This window comes from Oncorhynchus mykiss, chromosome 21 (assembly GCF_057628025.1).
Source record: "Oncorhynchus mykiss isolate SJ-2025 chromosome 21, ASM5762802v1, whole genome shotgun sequence".
Taxonomy (NCBI): Eukaryota; Metazoa; Chordata; class Actinopteri; order Salmoniformes; family Salmonidae; genus Oncorhynchus; species Oncorhynchus mykiss.
Genome location: NC_143042.1, coordinates 14181701 through 14199610, shown reverse-complemented (window position 1 = coordinate 14199610; position 17910 = coordinate 14181701). Strand labels below are relative to the sequence as shown.

The window sequence follows — 17910 nt, the reverse complement described above, 5'->3', positions numbered from 1 at the left end:
GTATGTGGCTCTAGACACTTTATGGGCAGTGTTCATTGGAGCCAGTTACTTTCCAATAACACTCTAGGGTTGCTGTCTAGGGTGGCTGTCTAAAGTCAAGCGTACCCCTAACATTTCAGAAGTCTATTTTAATGGTTGGTGTGACTTGACTGCTTGTATGACCTGTGTTTACCTGGTAACCGTGTCTGTTCCTTATCTAACATATGCCACACACAAAAGGTGAGTAACCTTCAAACTAGTGCAAATGGCCTGATTGTGACATCAGAGTAAATACCAACATCTGCAGAGCATGGCTCTTTATTGAAGATTAAAGGTTGACATTATGTTTACAGTATTTTCCAGAAGTCGTTACTCCAGGATGGTGTCCTGTACATACGTGTTATGATATTTACTGGGGTGATAAGATCAAATTCATACATAGATCACTTTCTGCTGATTAATACATAGATGACATATCTATAGTAGGCCTATATTTGACACAATAGGCCTAGGCAGATATAGATTTACTCACAGACGCAAGTGACGTCTTGCACCTTTCCTTTACTGACACTCTCTATTTTCTCTCCTCTCACTGCTGTCCACTTTGGTATCTCTTCTTTTTTGTACTGTATTGTGTCTCTCTTCTGTTTCTTTGTTTCAGACTCGCCCTCTTTTCGCTGTTTCAGTGTCTGTTTCAATGTTGCACACTGACCCTCCGCTTTTGCCGTTGGACTATTACGATCTTCTCTCTGTTAAAAATGGATAGTCTTCTCTCTCTCTTTCACTTTCTCTCTATACCTCCTAACAACAAATGGAGTGTCTCTCCTTTCTCCCCCAGGGGGCTTTACCTTCTCTGAGCTCATGCAGCGTGGAGTGCCTTTACACCTGATCGATAAGTACATGAGCGAGACCAAGGCCGTGGAGCAGCCAGAGAAGTAGTCGGACTGAGCAACTGCTGATACGCCTAGGCTGCCCGGAACCTGTCGTCACACCACTAGTGATCTGCCTCTCACCAGCAGTCGAGGGAGGGGCTGGAGGGGGAGGCAGGGTTGTACTGGACTTTGGCATGCTGTGTGCGGGTATGGAGCTAGTTACCATAGAAGAAGCCAATTCATCACCAGCTTTGTGTCATCTCCTAGTATTCAAAAGGCTCTGTTTAAGCTCAGTTGCATGTTGGCAGTGTTTTGGCTGTAGCTTTTTATTTTAGATGAGTAGTGCGGGAATATATGGTAGGACGAACTGTAATTTCCACCTATGTGGACATGTTTTGTCTCTGTTGGGATGGGAACTGTGTTTGGGGGAGGGGGCGAATGTTGAAATGTATAAACAATGTGGCTTGATGTCTGTAATGGAATGTCTTGTGATTAAAGATTTAACTTCAGAAGATACAAATATTAAAACATTTCTGATCAGGTGATTTGCAATGAGAATTTACAGTATTTCATCAGTCCCTTTAAAATGCTTCACATTAGGATTTTCTGATTTCATTTTCTGTTCTTGGAGTATGAAAAGTATAGTTGTCTGACTAATGTTGAGATTTGGGCTTTCAAGCAGACCGTTATCCATCTTTTTGTTTAAGTTTTACACTGCATGACACATTGTGCTTTCTGTGCTCATACTGTACTTCAGGCTTGAGTGTATTCTTAGCCGTCAGGCCATCTGCGCATGTTTTAATCTTCAATTTGTAATGTATGACTCCTGGAATAAAATAAAACCATGTAACATATCATCCTTTATGTGTAATAAATACTTTCAAAAAAAGGTTTATACAGTACATAATAGGAAAACAATACTTTAAGATGCTTAAAGAACACGCTGTATTCACTTCAGAGCGCACTCAGAAATATTGCAACTACAGAATAAAATGTTACGTTCAAAGGAGCCATGAAGCTGTAGAAACCTGCTCCAAGCGGTCAATGGACTACATTTCATTTGAAATTCCCGGCCTCAATTCCCTTCCGGAGACTTGCTTCCTGCTGAAACGCAATTCTCAATCACAAACGGAAAAAAATATCGACATTCGTGGTTCCGCTCTAGAAAAATGACTGTTCACACGTAACTGCCAAATGAACAAGTATTTTCTGGTTGGTCGCGAGAAGATATCAGTGCCTGAAACACACAAGCACGTCAAGAGTATCGCTGGGTGATAAGCTACTTTTCGTAGCGCCGAAGCTGAAAACAATGCCACATTTCTTGTGGCCGGAGCCGCTGTCAGCCGCACAACTCAAGCGGCTAGAGGAGCACAAATATAGCGCTTCGGGTCGATCCCTTTTCGAACCTCCTTGTCAGATATATTGGAATTGGCTGGTCCAACAAATTCCAACTTGGGTAGCGCCTAATACTCTGACTATAATTGGACTGGTAATAAATATAGTCACAACTGTAGTGTTGGTGTTTTACTGTCCAACGGCAACAGAGGAGGTAGGTGCTTTGCGACCTTGGGGTGGGTGGGAGAAACTTTCGAGTAGCCATGTAGCAACACCCCATGACAGCATTGTAACTCTCTGAGATAATGTGTAACATTGTTGCAACTCATTTTCAGCGCTGTTGTTACTTTGCAACCGAGAACTTGTTCTCAACTGGCCTACCTGGTTAAATAAAGGTTAGAAAATTAAAACTGCTCAAAGCATCAGCATATTGGGTGGAAAATGTGCACAGTCCACTAATATTTTGTTCCTCGAAAGTTTGTCTAATAGCCACTCATAAATCAAGCGAATAGTAATTTAAGGTAACTGGGAGTAAGTGTGGCTGAACGTTTATTCAAGGAAAGGTAAAGTTAATATTACTTTAGTTGTGGCAAGTTTGTTTGGATCATGTAAATTAAGCAAATACAGTTGAAGTCGGAAGTTTACATACACTTAGGTTGTAGTCATTAACTCGTATTTCAACCACTCCACAAATGTCATGTTAACCAGCTATAGTTTTGGCCATTCGGTTAGGACATCTACTTTGTAATTTTTCCAACAATTGTTTACGGACAGATTATTTCACTTGTAATTAACTGTATCACAATTCCAGTGGGTCAGAAGTTAACATACACTAAGTTGACTGTGGCTTGGAAAATTCCAGAAAATTATGTCATGGCTTTAGAAGATTCTGATAGGCTAATTGACATCATTTGAGTTAATTGGAGGTGTACCTGTGGATTTATTTCAAGGCCTACAGTCAAACTAATTTCCTCTTTGCTTGACTTCATGGGAAAATCAAAATAAATCAGCCAAGACCTCAGAATAAAAGGTAGACCACAAGTCTGGTTCATCCTTGGGAGCAATTTCCAAATGCCTGAAGGTAACCTGTTCATCTGTACAAACAATAGTACGCAAGTATAAACACCGTGGGACCGCTCAGGAAGGAGACGCGTTCTGTCTCCTAGAGATTAACGTACTTTGGTGCGAGAAGTGCTAATCTATCCCAGAACAACAGCTAAGGTTCTTGTGAAGATGCTGGAGGAAACAAGTACAAAAGTATCTACATCCACAGTAAAACGAGTCCTATATCGACATAACCTGAAAGGCTGCTCAGCAAGGAAGAAGCCACTGCTCCAAAACTGCCATTAAAAAAAGCCAGACTACGGTTTGCAACTGCACACGGGGACAAAGATTGTACTTATTGGAGAAATTTCATCTGGTATGATGAAACAAAAATAGAACTGTTTGGCCATAATGACCATTGTTATGTTTGGAGGAAAAAGGGGGAGGCTTGCAAGCTGAAGAACACCATCCCAACCATGAAGCACGGGGGTGGCAGCATCATGTTGTGGGGGTGCTTTGCTGCAGGAGGGGCTGGTGCACTTCACAAAATAGGTGGCATCATGAGGAGGGGAAAATTGTGGATATATTGAAGCAACATCTCAAGACATCAGTCAGGAAGTTAAAGCTTGGTCGCAAATGGGTCTTCCAAATGGACAATGAGCACAAGCATACTTCCAAAGTTGTGGCAAAATGGCTGAAGGACAACAAAGTCAAGGTATTGGAGTGGCCATCACAACACCCTGACCTCAATCCCATAGAACATTTGTGGGCAGAACTGAAAAAGTGTGAGGGAGCAAGGAGACCTAAAAACCTGACTCAGTTACACCAGCTCTGTCAGGAGGAATGGGCCAAAATTCACCCAACTTTTTGTGGGAAGCTTGTGGAAGGCTACCTGAAACATTTGACCCAAGTTAAACAATTTTAAGGCAATGCTACCAAATACTAATTGAGTGTATGTAAACTTCTGACCCACTGGGAATGTGATGAAAGAAATAAAAGCTGAAATAAGTCACTCTCTACTATTATTCTGACATTTCACATTCTTAAAATAATGTGGTGATCCTAACTGGCCTAAGACGGGGCATTTTTACTAGGATTAAATGTTGAATTGTGAAAAACTGAGTTTAAATGTATTTTGCTAAGGTGTCTGTAAACTTCAGACTTCAACTGTAGATAACAATAGGCATACAACTTCAACCATAGTCAGCAAATCATTAACAGGTGGAATACCTAGGTTTTAACCATGCCACGTGTTCATACTATGACATGTCATCCGCTTAGGTTGATTCCCTGAAGAGAGAGAGAAAGAGGGTGTGTGAACCTACCCTTTGGCTATTTGGCTTATTTTCCTTCCTTTGTACAGGCACGTGCCTGTCAGGTATTCAGAGATGTTACAATATGTTTATTGGTTCTACACCTTTGTCCACCCATCCCACAGTACAGATTGGAATCTCACCACTGACACAAAGTCCAGATTTCATCAAGCTCCAGGCAGGTTTGTGCAGCAGACAATTCAACAAGCGCATTTTATATGCAGCATAAGCTGTTGTGTCAATGCAGCCATGGACTCACATGTAACCTGTCGCCATCTGCAATCTGTATGTACAGTACAGCTTTGAATAACTAGATGAAAGGGCTGCCTGGCCTTGACATAAACTGCAGCATACACTACTGTCACTGACCAACTGAAAATATGTCAAGGGTGACCCTGTACGCCTATACTCAATACAGAACTTGCCTGAGAGCCATGTGACTAAGATGACTACCTGTATACAGAAAGGGCTTTTTAGGGCAGGGGTTACTGAAGAGCAGTTTGTTGTTGGTAGAGGAAGGGACTGGAAAACGGCAGGATATCTAGAAAGAGAAACACTACTGTCAAAATAGTTGTCGTGGACAAACCAATGGGACAAGCACACAGTTAGGCCAATACAGTAGTGTTGTGTTGAGTACACCCGTTGGGCAAGTACTGTGCAGACAGAACAGTTGTGCAGAGAGAAGAGTTAGGCCAGTACAGTACATTGCAACCGGTGGGCCTGGGCCCAACTACTGGAAAGCCATGCCCATCGACTCAGATTGGGGAACAAAAAAATGAAATAATTATGCCCTCTACATGTCAGTGTTCCAAACGGGACATTATTTGTCCTTTTACCTAAATATGCAAACACCATCAGATAGAATTCATAGCAAGCAGTGCACTGGAATGGAATTTAGATTAAGTGGAATGACATTCTCTCATGGGATGGGTGGTCAAAAATCACTAACTGAAAGCCACACCCCCAATAAGCCAGGAATATGACTGCATTAAGGCCTATGTCACTGTGCTTATATGGCTATACAGTGCATTTGGAAAGTATTCAGACCCCTTGACTTTTCCACACTTTCTAAAATGTATTAACACTTCTTCTCATCAATCTACACACAAATGACAAAGCAAAAACAGATTTTTAGAAATGCTTGCACATTCCTATAAAAAATAAAAACATAAATGTTATTATTTACATAACTATTCAGACCCTTTGCTGTGAGACTCGAAATTGAGCTCCGGTGCATCCTGTTTCCATTGATCAGCCTTGAGATATTTCTTCAACTTGATTGGACTTGATTCTTCAACTTGATTGGACACCTGTGGTAAATTCAATTGATTGGACATGATTTAGAAAGGCGTGTCTATAAGTGCATGTCAGAGCAAAAACCAAGCCATGAGGTCGAAGGAATTGTCCGTAGAGCTCGGCGATAGGATTGTGTCTAGGCACAGATCTGGGGAAGGGTACCAAAACATTTGTAGCATTGAAGGTCCCCTAGAACACAGTGGCCTCCATCATTCTTAAATGGAAGAAGTTTGGAACCACCAAGACTCTTCCTAGAGCTCCAGAGTTCCTCCGTGGAGTTGGGAGAACCTTCCAGAAGGACAACCATCTCTGCAGCACTCCACCAATCAGGCTTTTATGGTAGAGTGGCCAGACGGAAGCTGTGGGGATTAATTTTTTTTAGCGGCAGGGACTGGAAGACTGGTCAGGATCGAGGCAAAGATGAGCGGAGCAAAGTACAGAGAAATCCTTTATGAAAACCTGCTCCAGAGCGCTCCGGACCGGATCGTTGTCCTGTTGGAAGGTTCACATTCCAACAGGACAACGACCCTAAGCACACAGCCAAGACAACGCAGGAGTGGCTTTGGGACAAGTCTCAATGTCCTTGAGTGGCCCAGCCAGAGCCCGAACATTACCCGATCTAACATCTCTGGAGAGACCGGAAAATAGCTGTGCAGCAACGCTCCCCATCCAACCTGAGAGCTTGAGGGGATCTTCAGAGAAGAATGGGAGAAACTCCCCAAATACACCATGCCACTGCCACCTTTATTTGTTCATTTAGCAAACAACACCGCTCATAGTCCAGTGCCTTTTATCACAGTCAACACACCTATATTTTATCTTTTAATTAACTTAACAAATACTACATTCTCTGAGTCTCATGGCAAAATGTGTAGAATAACATGGAGCTTCAAAACAGCACATTTTCCTCTGCCCCATGGAAAAATGTGTAGAATTGCAGGAAATGTGCTTTAAAACAGCAGTTTTCTCTTTGCCCCATGGTAACATTTTGTAGAATTTCAGAAAGTTAACTTTATTTTGATTTATTTAGGAAAACGGCTGTCTTTATTTATAGAAGAACAATTGTCCCACCCAAATGTCTTGGGGCTCACCCACCAACAAATTTCTGGACTACTCGTACATTGTTGTATGGAGAGATGATAAACACTGATTGTTGGCTCACCCCTAATGTCCAGATAGCTGGTAATACTTCAAGTCCCAGTGTTAGGAACTTACCCAGTCAGGTCATCTACTTTCCTTTACCATACCTTCACTTTTTTTTTCTTACACACTCACGTGTGTGTGTGTGTGTGTGTGTGTGTGTGGTGGGGGTTGGGAGGGTCATTCAAATTAATGTCAATTAAATATTTCTTTATTGCGTTATCAGGGAAGATGTGTGCAAAGAGAGCATCGCTGTCTTGAAAGAGTACAACTTGTCCTGATACTTCCAGGCGAAGCATGCAGAGAAATATAGGAATGTCTTCTGAGCAGAGGGCAAGTGCATTGAAACAGTTGCTTTCTCTTTTCACAAAACTGCATTCAGCAAACGACGGAATTGAGAGCTAGCTACTGTCCCACAAAATTGCTAAACATAGCAAGCCATTCGATGAGGGCAAATTTATTGAAGAATGTTAATTGACTCTGCAGCAATACTTTGCCCCGACAAGAAAGATCTGTTTTGAAAATGTTTCCCTGTCAAGACGAACAGTGACACAGCTAGGGTTGCACATTTTGGGGAATATTCAGAGATGGAAACCTTCTGTGGGAATATATGGGGATTTAATATTAATACCATTTTAAATATAGCTGTTTTTTTGCATTGGATATATTGACCATATCATATGGAGACAGAAACATAAACCTTGTACCTTATCATAAGTAGACTGCAGTAGAATGCAGACTGTGATATGTGATATGGCCATTTCTTGGAGAGACTCCTTCCCCTCCAGGAGACTGTCAAAAATGATGACAACATCACCCCAAAGGGTGTTGCTGGGCAGCTCTTATTCTTCTCACTTTGCTTGGTGAAGTAGATTGCTGCTATAACTTGATGACCTTTCACATACCTAACCATTTCTTTGGCTCTCTTGTAGAGTGTATCCATTGTTCTCAGTGCCATGGTGTCCTTGAGGAGCAGATTCAATGCATGAGCAGCACAGCCAATGGGTGTGATGTAAGGGTAGGACTCCTCCACTTTAGACCAAGTAGCCTTCATGTTCACAGTATTGTCTGTCACCAGTGCAAATACCTTCTGTGGTCCAAGGTCATTGATGACTGTCTACAGCTCCTCTGCAAGGTGGAGATCGGTGTCTGTTGTCCCTTGTGTCTGTGCACTTGTAGAATACTGGTTGAGGGGTGGACCAGTTGCATGGTGAACCAGTTGCATACACAGCTCGGGTAAGACATTCATCAGCATTTCTCTGACTACGTTCCTCCATTGAGTCATAATGGACCTCCCGGTCGCGGCCAGCTGCGACAGAGCCTGGGCTCGAACCCAGAGTCCCTGGTGGCACTGCGATGCAGTGCCTTAGACCACCTCACCACCCGGGAGGCTGTGAACAGACATTTTCAGTGATGAAATATAACAAGTCAGCTCTTACTGACTCTTAGCAATCCTGCGCATAGCATCAAACTATAGCTGACATCACTGCTCTAGTCAATGCCCATCAGAGACTTCACTCCTCACACTGAATATTTTAAATGTAATTTTGAGCTCTCTGGTGTTTTTCGTGCATACCCGTTAACAAGAGTTCTGTCCGTGGTGCTGAATGCACAGTGCTTTTCCCTCCGTGTAGTTCATTGCATGTTTAATAATGAAAATATCTACCAAAAGGAGAACACGGATGTGGTTTATTTCTGTGCATGTTAAAAAAGTAAAATAAGTAGCATATCTGGACATGATTTACAGTAGATATATCTGTCAACACAGTCATTCCCATGATGTACATCCTGTAATATGCCTCTGGCCGGCAATGGCAAAAATATATTCTAATGTGGCCCTCTGTGGAAAATAATTGCCCAGGCCTGCATTACACTGTTTTGCCTTTCAAATCATTTTCTACAAAACAGCTGTAGTAAGCATACATTTTAGACAGCGTATTATAAGATGTCTGTTAGAGAACAAACCCGTGTTGAGGTAAATAGTCTAACATCTCAACTTGTCAAACAAAAGCAACTCTGTTTTGCAAGAAGTGACTCAATATAAGATAAACAACCTTCCCCAATGTGTGTCGTGGCTTTCTTCAATCTTCACTGATTTGGTAATACACCCTGCATCTCATGTAAACAAGTCTGTTTGTTTACACAGAAGACAAAGACCGAGACCATTCCCTTCAACCGGGGATGGTGGAGGAAAAGTTTGTCCTAGTTGAAATAGAAACCAGGTCATTCCATCCCCTTGTTTTAATCAAATTTCTCTCCCTCCTTTCTCCTCCCCCCCCCCCCTCCCTTCCTCTTTCCAGGCTCCAGCATGGGCCTTCATCCTGAGTGCGTTGGGCCTGTTCATCTATCAGTCGCTGGATGCCATCGATGGGAAGCAGGCCCGGAGGACAAACAGCAGCTCTGCGCTGGGGGAGCTCTTTGACCACGGCTGTGATGCTGTCTCCACAGGTGCGGGCCCCCCCCCCAAAAAAATGTGCCTGTTAATTTGTGGTGCTTTACAGTACCTGACCAAGTGTGTATTTCAAGCAGTGGGGCTTCCCTGTACTTTTGTCTAGAGTCTGGACTAGACTGCATTTAATATTTAGAGTCATAGCAACCAGTGTGTCATATTGGTTGACAACATACATTGTACTATGCCTCAGAAATATGACACATTGTTACTCATTAGTTCTCATCTCGTCTCTCTCTCTCTCTCTGTTTGTCTCTCTGTCTGCAGTGTTTGTTTCTGTGGGAACATGTATATCCTGTGGGGTAGGAAGCTACCCTGATTGGATGTTCTTCTGTGGCTTTGTGGGGATGTTCATGTTCTTCTGTGCACACTGGCAAACCTATGTTTCTGGAACGCTGCGCTTTGGCCTGTAAGTAGGAATGATGCCCAATTATATTATTTGGTTACCTGTTGCTGTGCAGATAACAACTGTTTGTTTTTGACGTAGTACTTAAGTCTAGTCCATCATGCTTCATAAAATATACAGTCTGGTTCTGACCTATGAGTTCTATAACTTCTATCCACCCAGGGTTGATGTGACAGAGGTCCAGATTGCCATCGTTGTCATGTATGTGATGTCAGCTTTTGGTGGAGTGGCCCTTTGGGACTACAGGGTATGGCTTCAATACATTTATCCATCCATGCACACAAACCTAACACACACTCCCATACCCACTCATACACTCTCTCTCTTTCCTTTTCTGTCAACTAAGCTATAGGATTTGGAGACTTGGACGTTTTACACCAACATTTGCCACTATGTGACGACACACATTTTACACCAACACTTGGCACCATAAGACAACACAACCAATCCTTAACATGTACTGTATTAACCACTCAACCAACCAACCCCACAACAACAATCTACTAGTAATTAAATAGTCCTTTTGTTTCACTTTCACTCTGTGCAGCCTGTGGAGGCTTAACGACTAAACGCCACAATCAGAAGTGAGAAGAAGGTAATTATGGGTAGCTAATCCACCGCAGCAGAGACATGATCACATGATCAGGCTAGAAAAAAAGCTGATGTCACCATGCAATATTATTGGCTTCTCCTCCCATCATGGCCTCAGCAGCATGCCCCGCCCACCCACAGCTTATTGGTGTAAACAACGCTAGCTGTTGTGACAGAAGTTGATTAGTTCTGTTAACTGAAACTCTTGGTCGTTTTACCCTTTTGTAGTTACCTGTCCTTGGGGTGAAGCTGTATGCCTTCCCCATCTTGGGCATCATAGGGGGAGCCGTGTACTCCTGCTATAACTACTTCCACGTCATCCTCAACGGGGGCGTCGGCAAGAACGGCTCCACTGTGGCTGTAAGTATTATTATGTAATTACGTTTTTGGGTTGATTAGTGTTTTTTTTATTACACTTAATCCTAAACAGCTGGTGTGGTAGGTAGTAAGATGTTGCATATACAGTGTCTTCAGAAAGTATTCATACTCCTTGACTTATTCCACATTTTGTGTTACAATGAATTCAAAAAAACGTTTTCACATTTTTGCTAATGTGTTGAAAATGAAATGCAGAAATATCTCATTTACATAAGTATTCACATAAGTATTCGCGCCCCTGAGTCATTACTTTGTCAACATTTGCCCATTTTATGATTTTTTAAATTCTCCAAGCTCTACCAAATTGGTTGTTTATCATTGCTAGACAACCATTTTCAGGCCTTGCTATAGATATAAGTCAAAACTGTAACTCGGCCACTCGGGAACATTCACGGTCTTCTCGGTAAGCACCTCCAGTGTAGAGGTCGACTGATTATGATTTTTCCACGCCGATACCGATTATTGGAGGACCAGAAAAAGCCGATACCGATTATTGGAGGACCAAAAAAAGCCGATACCGATTATTGGAGGACCAAAAAAAGCCGATACCGATTATTGGAGGACCAAAAAAAGCCGATGCTGATTATTGGAGGACCAAAAAAAAGCCGATACCAATTATTGGAGTATAAAAAAAAAAGCCAATACCGATTAATCTGCCAATTTTTTTAAATGTTTTTATTATAATTTTTATTTTACTTATTTATTTGTAATAATGACAATTACAACAATACTGAATGAACACTTTTTTTTTTTTTTTTTTACTTAATATAATACAGAAATAAAATCGATTTAGTCTCAAATAAATAATGAAACATGCTCAATTTGGTTTAAATAATGCAAAAACACAGTGTTGGAGAAAAAAGTAAAAGTGCAATATGTGCCATGTAAAAAAAGCTAACGTTTAAGTTCCTTGCTCAGAACATATGAAAGTTGGTGGTTCAATATTCCCAGTTAAGAAGTTTTAGGTTGTAGTTATTATAGGAATTATGACGCGTAGACTATTTCTCTCTATACCAATTGTATTTCATATACCTTTGACTATTGGATGTTCTAATAGGAACTTTTTAGTATTGCCAGCCTAATCTCAGGAGTTGATAGGCTTGAAGTCATAAACAGCGCTGTGAATCAAGCATTGCTAAGAGCTGCCGGCAAACGCAGTAAAGCTTGAATGAATGCTTATGAGCCTGCTGCTGCCTACCACCGCTCAGTCAGACTGCTCTATCAAATCATAGATTTAATTATAATATAATAAACACAGAAAAACGAGCCTTAGGTCATTAATATGGTCAAATCCGGAAACTATCATTTTGAAAACAAAACGTTTATTCTTTCAGTGAAATAAGGAACCGTTCCGTATTTTATCAAACGGCTGGCAACCCTAAGTCTAAATATTGTTGTTACGTTGCACAACCTTCAATGTTATGTCATCATTATGTAAACTTCTGGCAAATTAGTTCTCAACTAGCCAGGCGGCCCAAACTGTTGCATATACCCTAAATCTGCGTGCAATGAACGCAAGAGAAGTGACACAATTTCACCTGGTTAATATTGCCTGCTAACGTGAATTTATTTGACCTAAATATGCAGGTTTAAAAATATATATACTTCTGTGTATTGATTTTAAGAAAGGCATTGATGTTTATGGTTGGGTACATTCGTGCAACGATTGTGCTTTTGTTAAATCATCACCCGTTTGGCTGTGATTCGATGATAAACTAACAGGCACCGCATTGATTATATGCAATGCATGACAAGCTATTTAACCTAGTAATATCATCAACCATGTGTAGTTAACTAGCGATTATGTGAAGATTGATTGATTTGTTTTTTATCAGATAAGTTTAATGCTAGCTTTCAACTTACCTTGGTTCCTTGCTGCACTCGCGTAACAGGTGGTCAGCCTGCCACACAGTTTCCTCTTGGAATGCTATGTAATCGGCGTCCAAAAATGACCAATTGTTATGAAAACTTGAAATTGACCATGATTAATCGGTGGACCTCTACTCCAGTTTATTATGTTATTCTGAAATGGACTCCATATCATGTTTCTTTAGACATGTCCAAAATAAATAATGGAATTATTGTGAAGGTGTAGGCTATATTACATGGATTTATTAGACTATTTAAAATGTAGATGTTCCAAAGGTGGCTTATGTGGAAGCCAGGAGATACTAAATGTGTTTGTTAATTAACAGTCAACTGCAGGTCTCACGGGAATTATTTGCTTGACAATCACCGGCTGACGAAATTTCGTAGTGACTAAATGTGGAAAAACTCAATGGGTGTCAATGTTTTCTGAGTGCTTTCAAGTTATGTACCCAGTAGGTCCCTCGGGTCCTCTGGCACTTGGCTTTGAACTATCCCAAAGCCTAGGATCAAGAGGCATGGAGAGGCAGCCTTTAGTTATATGCCCCCAGCCTCTGGAATAAACTGTCTGAGGGGGGCTGAAACTGTGGACATATTTAAGAGGTCTGAAACCATATTTTTAGCTTTGCTTTTTCTCAGGGTGATTTTTAGTTGTTCAGTTTGTTTGTTGTGTAGTAAATATTTCAGCTTTTATTTTCATTGTTTGTTTATTCGTTGTTGTTTTTTTACTGTAATTTACATTACGTTGCATTCCTTGTCTGAAATGTGCTGTATAAATAGTTTGATTTCATTTGAAGGCACTGTACATTTTAGGACAATAGGACAAACAATTTTTTTTGGCTTCTATTCTAGGTTAACAATTATTATTTTGCTGTGTGTCCCTTAGGACACCAGTGTGCTGGCACCAGGTATGCACATCGGCCTCATCCTCACACTGGCCTTCATCATCTTCAAGAAGTCATCCAACAAGCTTTTTGAACTGCACCCGTGTCTCTACATCCTAACTTTCGGCATGGTCGTCGCCAAGATCGCCAACAAGCTAGTTGTGAGAGCTCCATTTAATATAATAGTCTTCACTTTCTTACTTTGCTGTCATCTCTCAATCTATTAATATCTCTAGTCTACTGACTCTACTGCCTGAAGGGAAATTCATTAAAAAATATATTTGTCTGGAGTGTCTTATCAAGCAAGCAATGAATAATTTTCCCCTCTCATAAATGGGACCTCCATATGTAACAGCGAAAGCCTTACCAGTGTTTACCTTAGCTCATTCATTAGCTTTGCTCCTCCTCCAATATCTGTATGTTCCTTGTGTGTTCCTTTGTCCTTGTGTCAGGTGGCCCACATGACCAAGAGTGAGCTTTATCTCCCAGACACGGCTTTCATCGGGCCTGGCCTCCTTTTCCTCAACCAGTACTTCAACAGCTTCATCGACGAGCACATAGTCCTCTGGATCGCAATGGTGAGTTCTCACCCCAGATTTGTCCTTACGATTCTGTAGTTCTGTCATCAAAACAATGTTTTAGTTCAGGTCTGGTGTCATTTTCAACCCATTTCAGTTGTCTTCCATATAGATAGGACCAGGAGTTTCCCCTAACCACAAACTTACGGGGAACAACTCTAGGCCCCATGTGCATCAAGTACATTTCTCATGCCAGTCTTTATTTCCTCCCCAGGTCCTGTCTTTGATTGACTTGACGCACTACTGCACAGGCGTGTGCATCCAGATCGCCTCTCACCTGCGCATTCACGTGTTCAGCATCAGGGGGAAAGTTGCCCCCAAACACGACTGACGTTTTGCCCGGAGGAAGGAGGCGGGGGAGGCAGAGGACGCCGCCCCGCTCTTGAAAGCAGATGAAGAGGTCCCCTCCACCCCAAACCTCAGCAGCCTTGACACAGTGACCACCTCTGACTAAAGGTTGTCTGTAATAACACTAGGGTAATGACACAACCACCCGAGTAGAGCCATCGTCAAGGGTAACACACTGGTCTGTATCTCACTGGATGAGTGCAGAGTAGATGGCATGGAAATAAGTTGGTTGGTTTTTCTTTGTCTCCATTTTGGAAGTAAATCACTACCTGAGGTAATCTGAGATTCAGATTTGGTAAATGTCAGACAGGTTTTAACATCCAAAGCGCACCATTTGCCATTATTTCCAGCTCATTCAAATCATACACTATGGGTAACAGCTACAATACATTTTTCGGCAAAGATCAAATAATGTTTCTCAGTGATCAGATGGTTGCTTTGTATTTTTCCCTCTTGAATTTGTTTTCTCAATTGATACATATTCCTAACTAATTGACCTATATTCAATGCTGTAAAGTTAGAGGCTACAGTACGAGACTCGTCTTCACAGCCTCTTGTTAAAAACAATGTGATAACTCAACATGTTTGATCATTGCCCAAATTGATATTGTTGCTCTTGAAATCATTCATTAGTCATGTTTATTTATTTAATGAATGAGACCCAATCTGACATGAAATTAACTTAATCAGGGCTAGGAAATACAAAATAAATCAACCTTTCAACCTCATAACTTCTAAAATGAAGTTTGAAGTAGAATGAGACATTCCTAATGAGGTATGGTAAGCTAATTGTCAAGGACTGCAGGTTAAGGGGCAAGGGTCTGGGTTAACGCTGAAAACAGTGACATTTCTTCTACATGGGCTTCCATCTGACTGTGAATCCCCTTCCAGTGTATCCAACACCCTCCGTAACCTCAACTCCAGTTGAAGTCCTTGTAGTCATGTTGGTGATGCGTTAACACCAGAGTCCTGTCTGCTTTCAACGTTCTTCTCCCTAAAGGGCTAATTCTTTGAATCGTTTTGTTTCATTTTAAAAATTTCTGAATATTTTAAGAACAAGTTCTAAAATGTTTGTCTTTTCTGCATCATTATGAAGCCAGTATTTATGGTTGAAGTATTAGACAATATGTAACACTGATGTTTTACTATAATTCTGTACTGGAAGCCATCTTTTTTCATCACACATTTAGAATATGTATAGGTGAATGAATGCATTTGGGTACATTAAATTCAATGATTTGTGATTGTTGAATGGTATGTTTTGGGGCAGAGCTGAATGGTCATTGCTCAACAACTTTAGGATAGAAAGACAAAGGGATGCAACGGTGCGGATGTTTCGCCCCTGTGGTCATGTTTATGTAACAAAGAGAACCCTTACTCTAGGAATATGGCCCTAAAAAGGACATTTTGATATATTGGCGGGTCGAATTCCAATGAGAGCCTTCAGATTGACATTTCAATGACTTTGTCTGGAAATGTTAGCCACCTGTTTTTGTTCAATCAGGGTTCGAACTCAAGGTGAACTTTGAAACTATGCATTGAAAAGGCCACATGGTATTGTACTGTTCACTACAAGTAAAACATCTTTATACTAACAAGTTAAATTATTGTAATAAATAAATATTTTCCATTCAAGAAATTCAGTTTCATGACTAGGCGAGTCAGGTTTATTTTTGATTTTGGGATGAGCCAAAGTGATGACTAAACAAAAAATTTGAATTTGACGCATACCACCCATTGTTGTAATTCAACCTGGTCTCAGAGCATGTTGTATTCTGTACATAAATCCGTGGCACTCCATTTAGTATGGTATGTAATTCATTTGTAGCTAGCACTAACGTTAGCTGGGGTTAGCAAAGTAGCTACAAATTTCTTAAATTGTCTGATGAGATCCAAACACACAACCTTTGGGTTGCTAGATATATGCTCACGCTCCTAATATTTGCCTCTTGCTACGTTTGGTTACATATACTAGTGAGTGTGCCAGACTGAGACCAGGCTGTGTAATCTGGCACACTGCATACCACAGTACACCAACACTACAAATATTCAGTAATAGTAGGGCAGCAAAACATTATCATGGTTCTGCTGCTAGCAATCATTCACATTTTATCATAATTAACATCACAATGCACCGCTTGTAAACGGAGGGGAGAGCTACCAAATTCAGGCATGGAAGGCTCAACAGAGAGACCATAGAATCAGAAAAGAACTGAGGGTCAGTAGTAGAACACTTGTGGAGCTAAATTAACATTCCGTGGCATTCATTAGGAACGCATTCACTGAACAACACAATCAGACATTACGGAGCATGCTGAAGAGATCTGAATTTCAGACACTAGCAGAGCTATACTTAAAGTATCCCACAGGGACACATTCTGTGTGGATGGCTGATCGCTGCGTGGTCTACTGTGTGAAACATTCACGATTTTAAAAAACAACCGGTGTGGCATTTTTCACCCAGAACCCCCATGCCTTTGAAAGAAATCACTTATGACATGTAAATACCAAATCCAACCAAGACATTTAAAAGGCAAGCAGGGACAATGGGTAAACAAGGTCATACAGTCTAACTGGAATACTTCTGGCACCACTCTTTAAAATAAGGCACTTGTGTTGAATGTAGACATTGACCAGGAGTGACAAGGTGAAACGGGTCAAATGGCATAATTCCTGTTATTCTGATTAACCCCTCCCCGATCCCTTTTTTCCTTCTGTGGAATAAAGGTTCAATTTAAAAAAATAAAATAGTGTCCAACCTAACCTCTGGAATGCATCGCAAGGTTACAGCTCTCACGGTTAAGGTGCTGTAAACCCACACCACAGATGGTGTCTCCTGCCAATCGCTTCCAGATCATGGTTTTAACAGTACATCAATCACACTGCCCACACTGACTGGACTGGAGCAGTTTAGCACATAGTTGGCTCAGTCAGTGTCCTTCTCCACAGCCTGGTGTGTTGGTGGCGTGTGGGCGATAAGTCCCTCTGGCACCCCTGGTGGAAGAGAAGAGAAGTGTCTGGTTTCTGGCTTCTTCTACTGGCACGACATCACTCCAGCGTCTCCCAGCCAGGTGATGCCCGTCAATCATCTTACCCGCCACACATGATTGACGTTGTTTACAAGAGTCCCTCTCTCCTTCAGCCATGCTGATGCAATCCCAGATGAGGACGTTTCGAGATATAGGGATAGCCCTCCTCGCTCACCACCTACCCCTGCATGGCCTTCAATTTGAACTCAAGGAGGGAGGGGACAGGTAGGAGGGTGGATGCAGAGAGGAGGATTAGGACGTCTTTCCCTCGTTCTTCACACGCGCTCTGGGTTGACATCGTTGCTGACCCGGCGTCTGGGAAACAGCTTGCGCTTCAGTAGAATCAGCTGAGGGAAGAAGAAAATACCACAAAGTACTGCGTCACAAAACACACAAACACTG

General features: G+C 41.5%; 3 protein-coding genes across 52 annotated transcripts in view; 2 read left to right on the top strand and 1 right to left on the bottom strand.

The window, feature by feature from the left end:
• The window catches only part of LOC110500059 (myosin binding protein C1), a 38331-nt gene extending 36623 nt beyond the window's left edge, over positions 1–1708 (top strand). For all 50 annotated transcript variants that reach the window (XM_090213960.1, XM_090213955.1, XM_090213961.1 and 47 more), the window contains one exon: positions 818–1708. Coding sequence is in view for 26 of the 50 variants with exons in the window: in XM_090213955.1 (XP_090070081.1) it covers positions 818–918 (101 nt within the window). In the remaining 24 variants the exon portion in view is untranslated. The remainder of the gene's footprint in view (positions 1–817) is intronic.
• A 4-nt stretch (positions 1709–1712) lies between these two features.
• Positions 1713–16118, top strand: LOC110500057 (cholinephosphotransferase 1). Its single transcript, XM_021577181.3, has 8 exons — positions 1713–2400; positions 9280–9427; positions 9696–9837; positions 9997–10081; positions 10654–10785; positions 13556–13714; positions 14006–14131; positions 14346–16118. Exons 1-8 carry the CDS (start codon positions 2161–2163, stop codon positions 14460–14462), a joined length of 1149 nt encoding a protein of 382 aa, XP_021432856.2. The 5' UTR covers positions 1713–2160; the 3' UTR covers positions 14463–16118.
• Positions 16102–17910, bottom strand: part of LOC110500058 (N-acetylglucosamine-1-phosphotransferase subunits alpha/beta) — an 18324-nt gene continuing 16515 nt past the window's right edge. Inside the window, exon 21 of the mRNA XM_036957346.2 lies at positions 16102–17855. Within this exon, the coding sequence (XP_036813241.2) occupies positions 17784–17855 (72 nt within the window). The 3' untranslated portion in view covers positions 16102–17783. The remainder of the gene's footprint in view (positions 17856–17910) is intronic.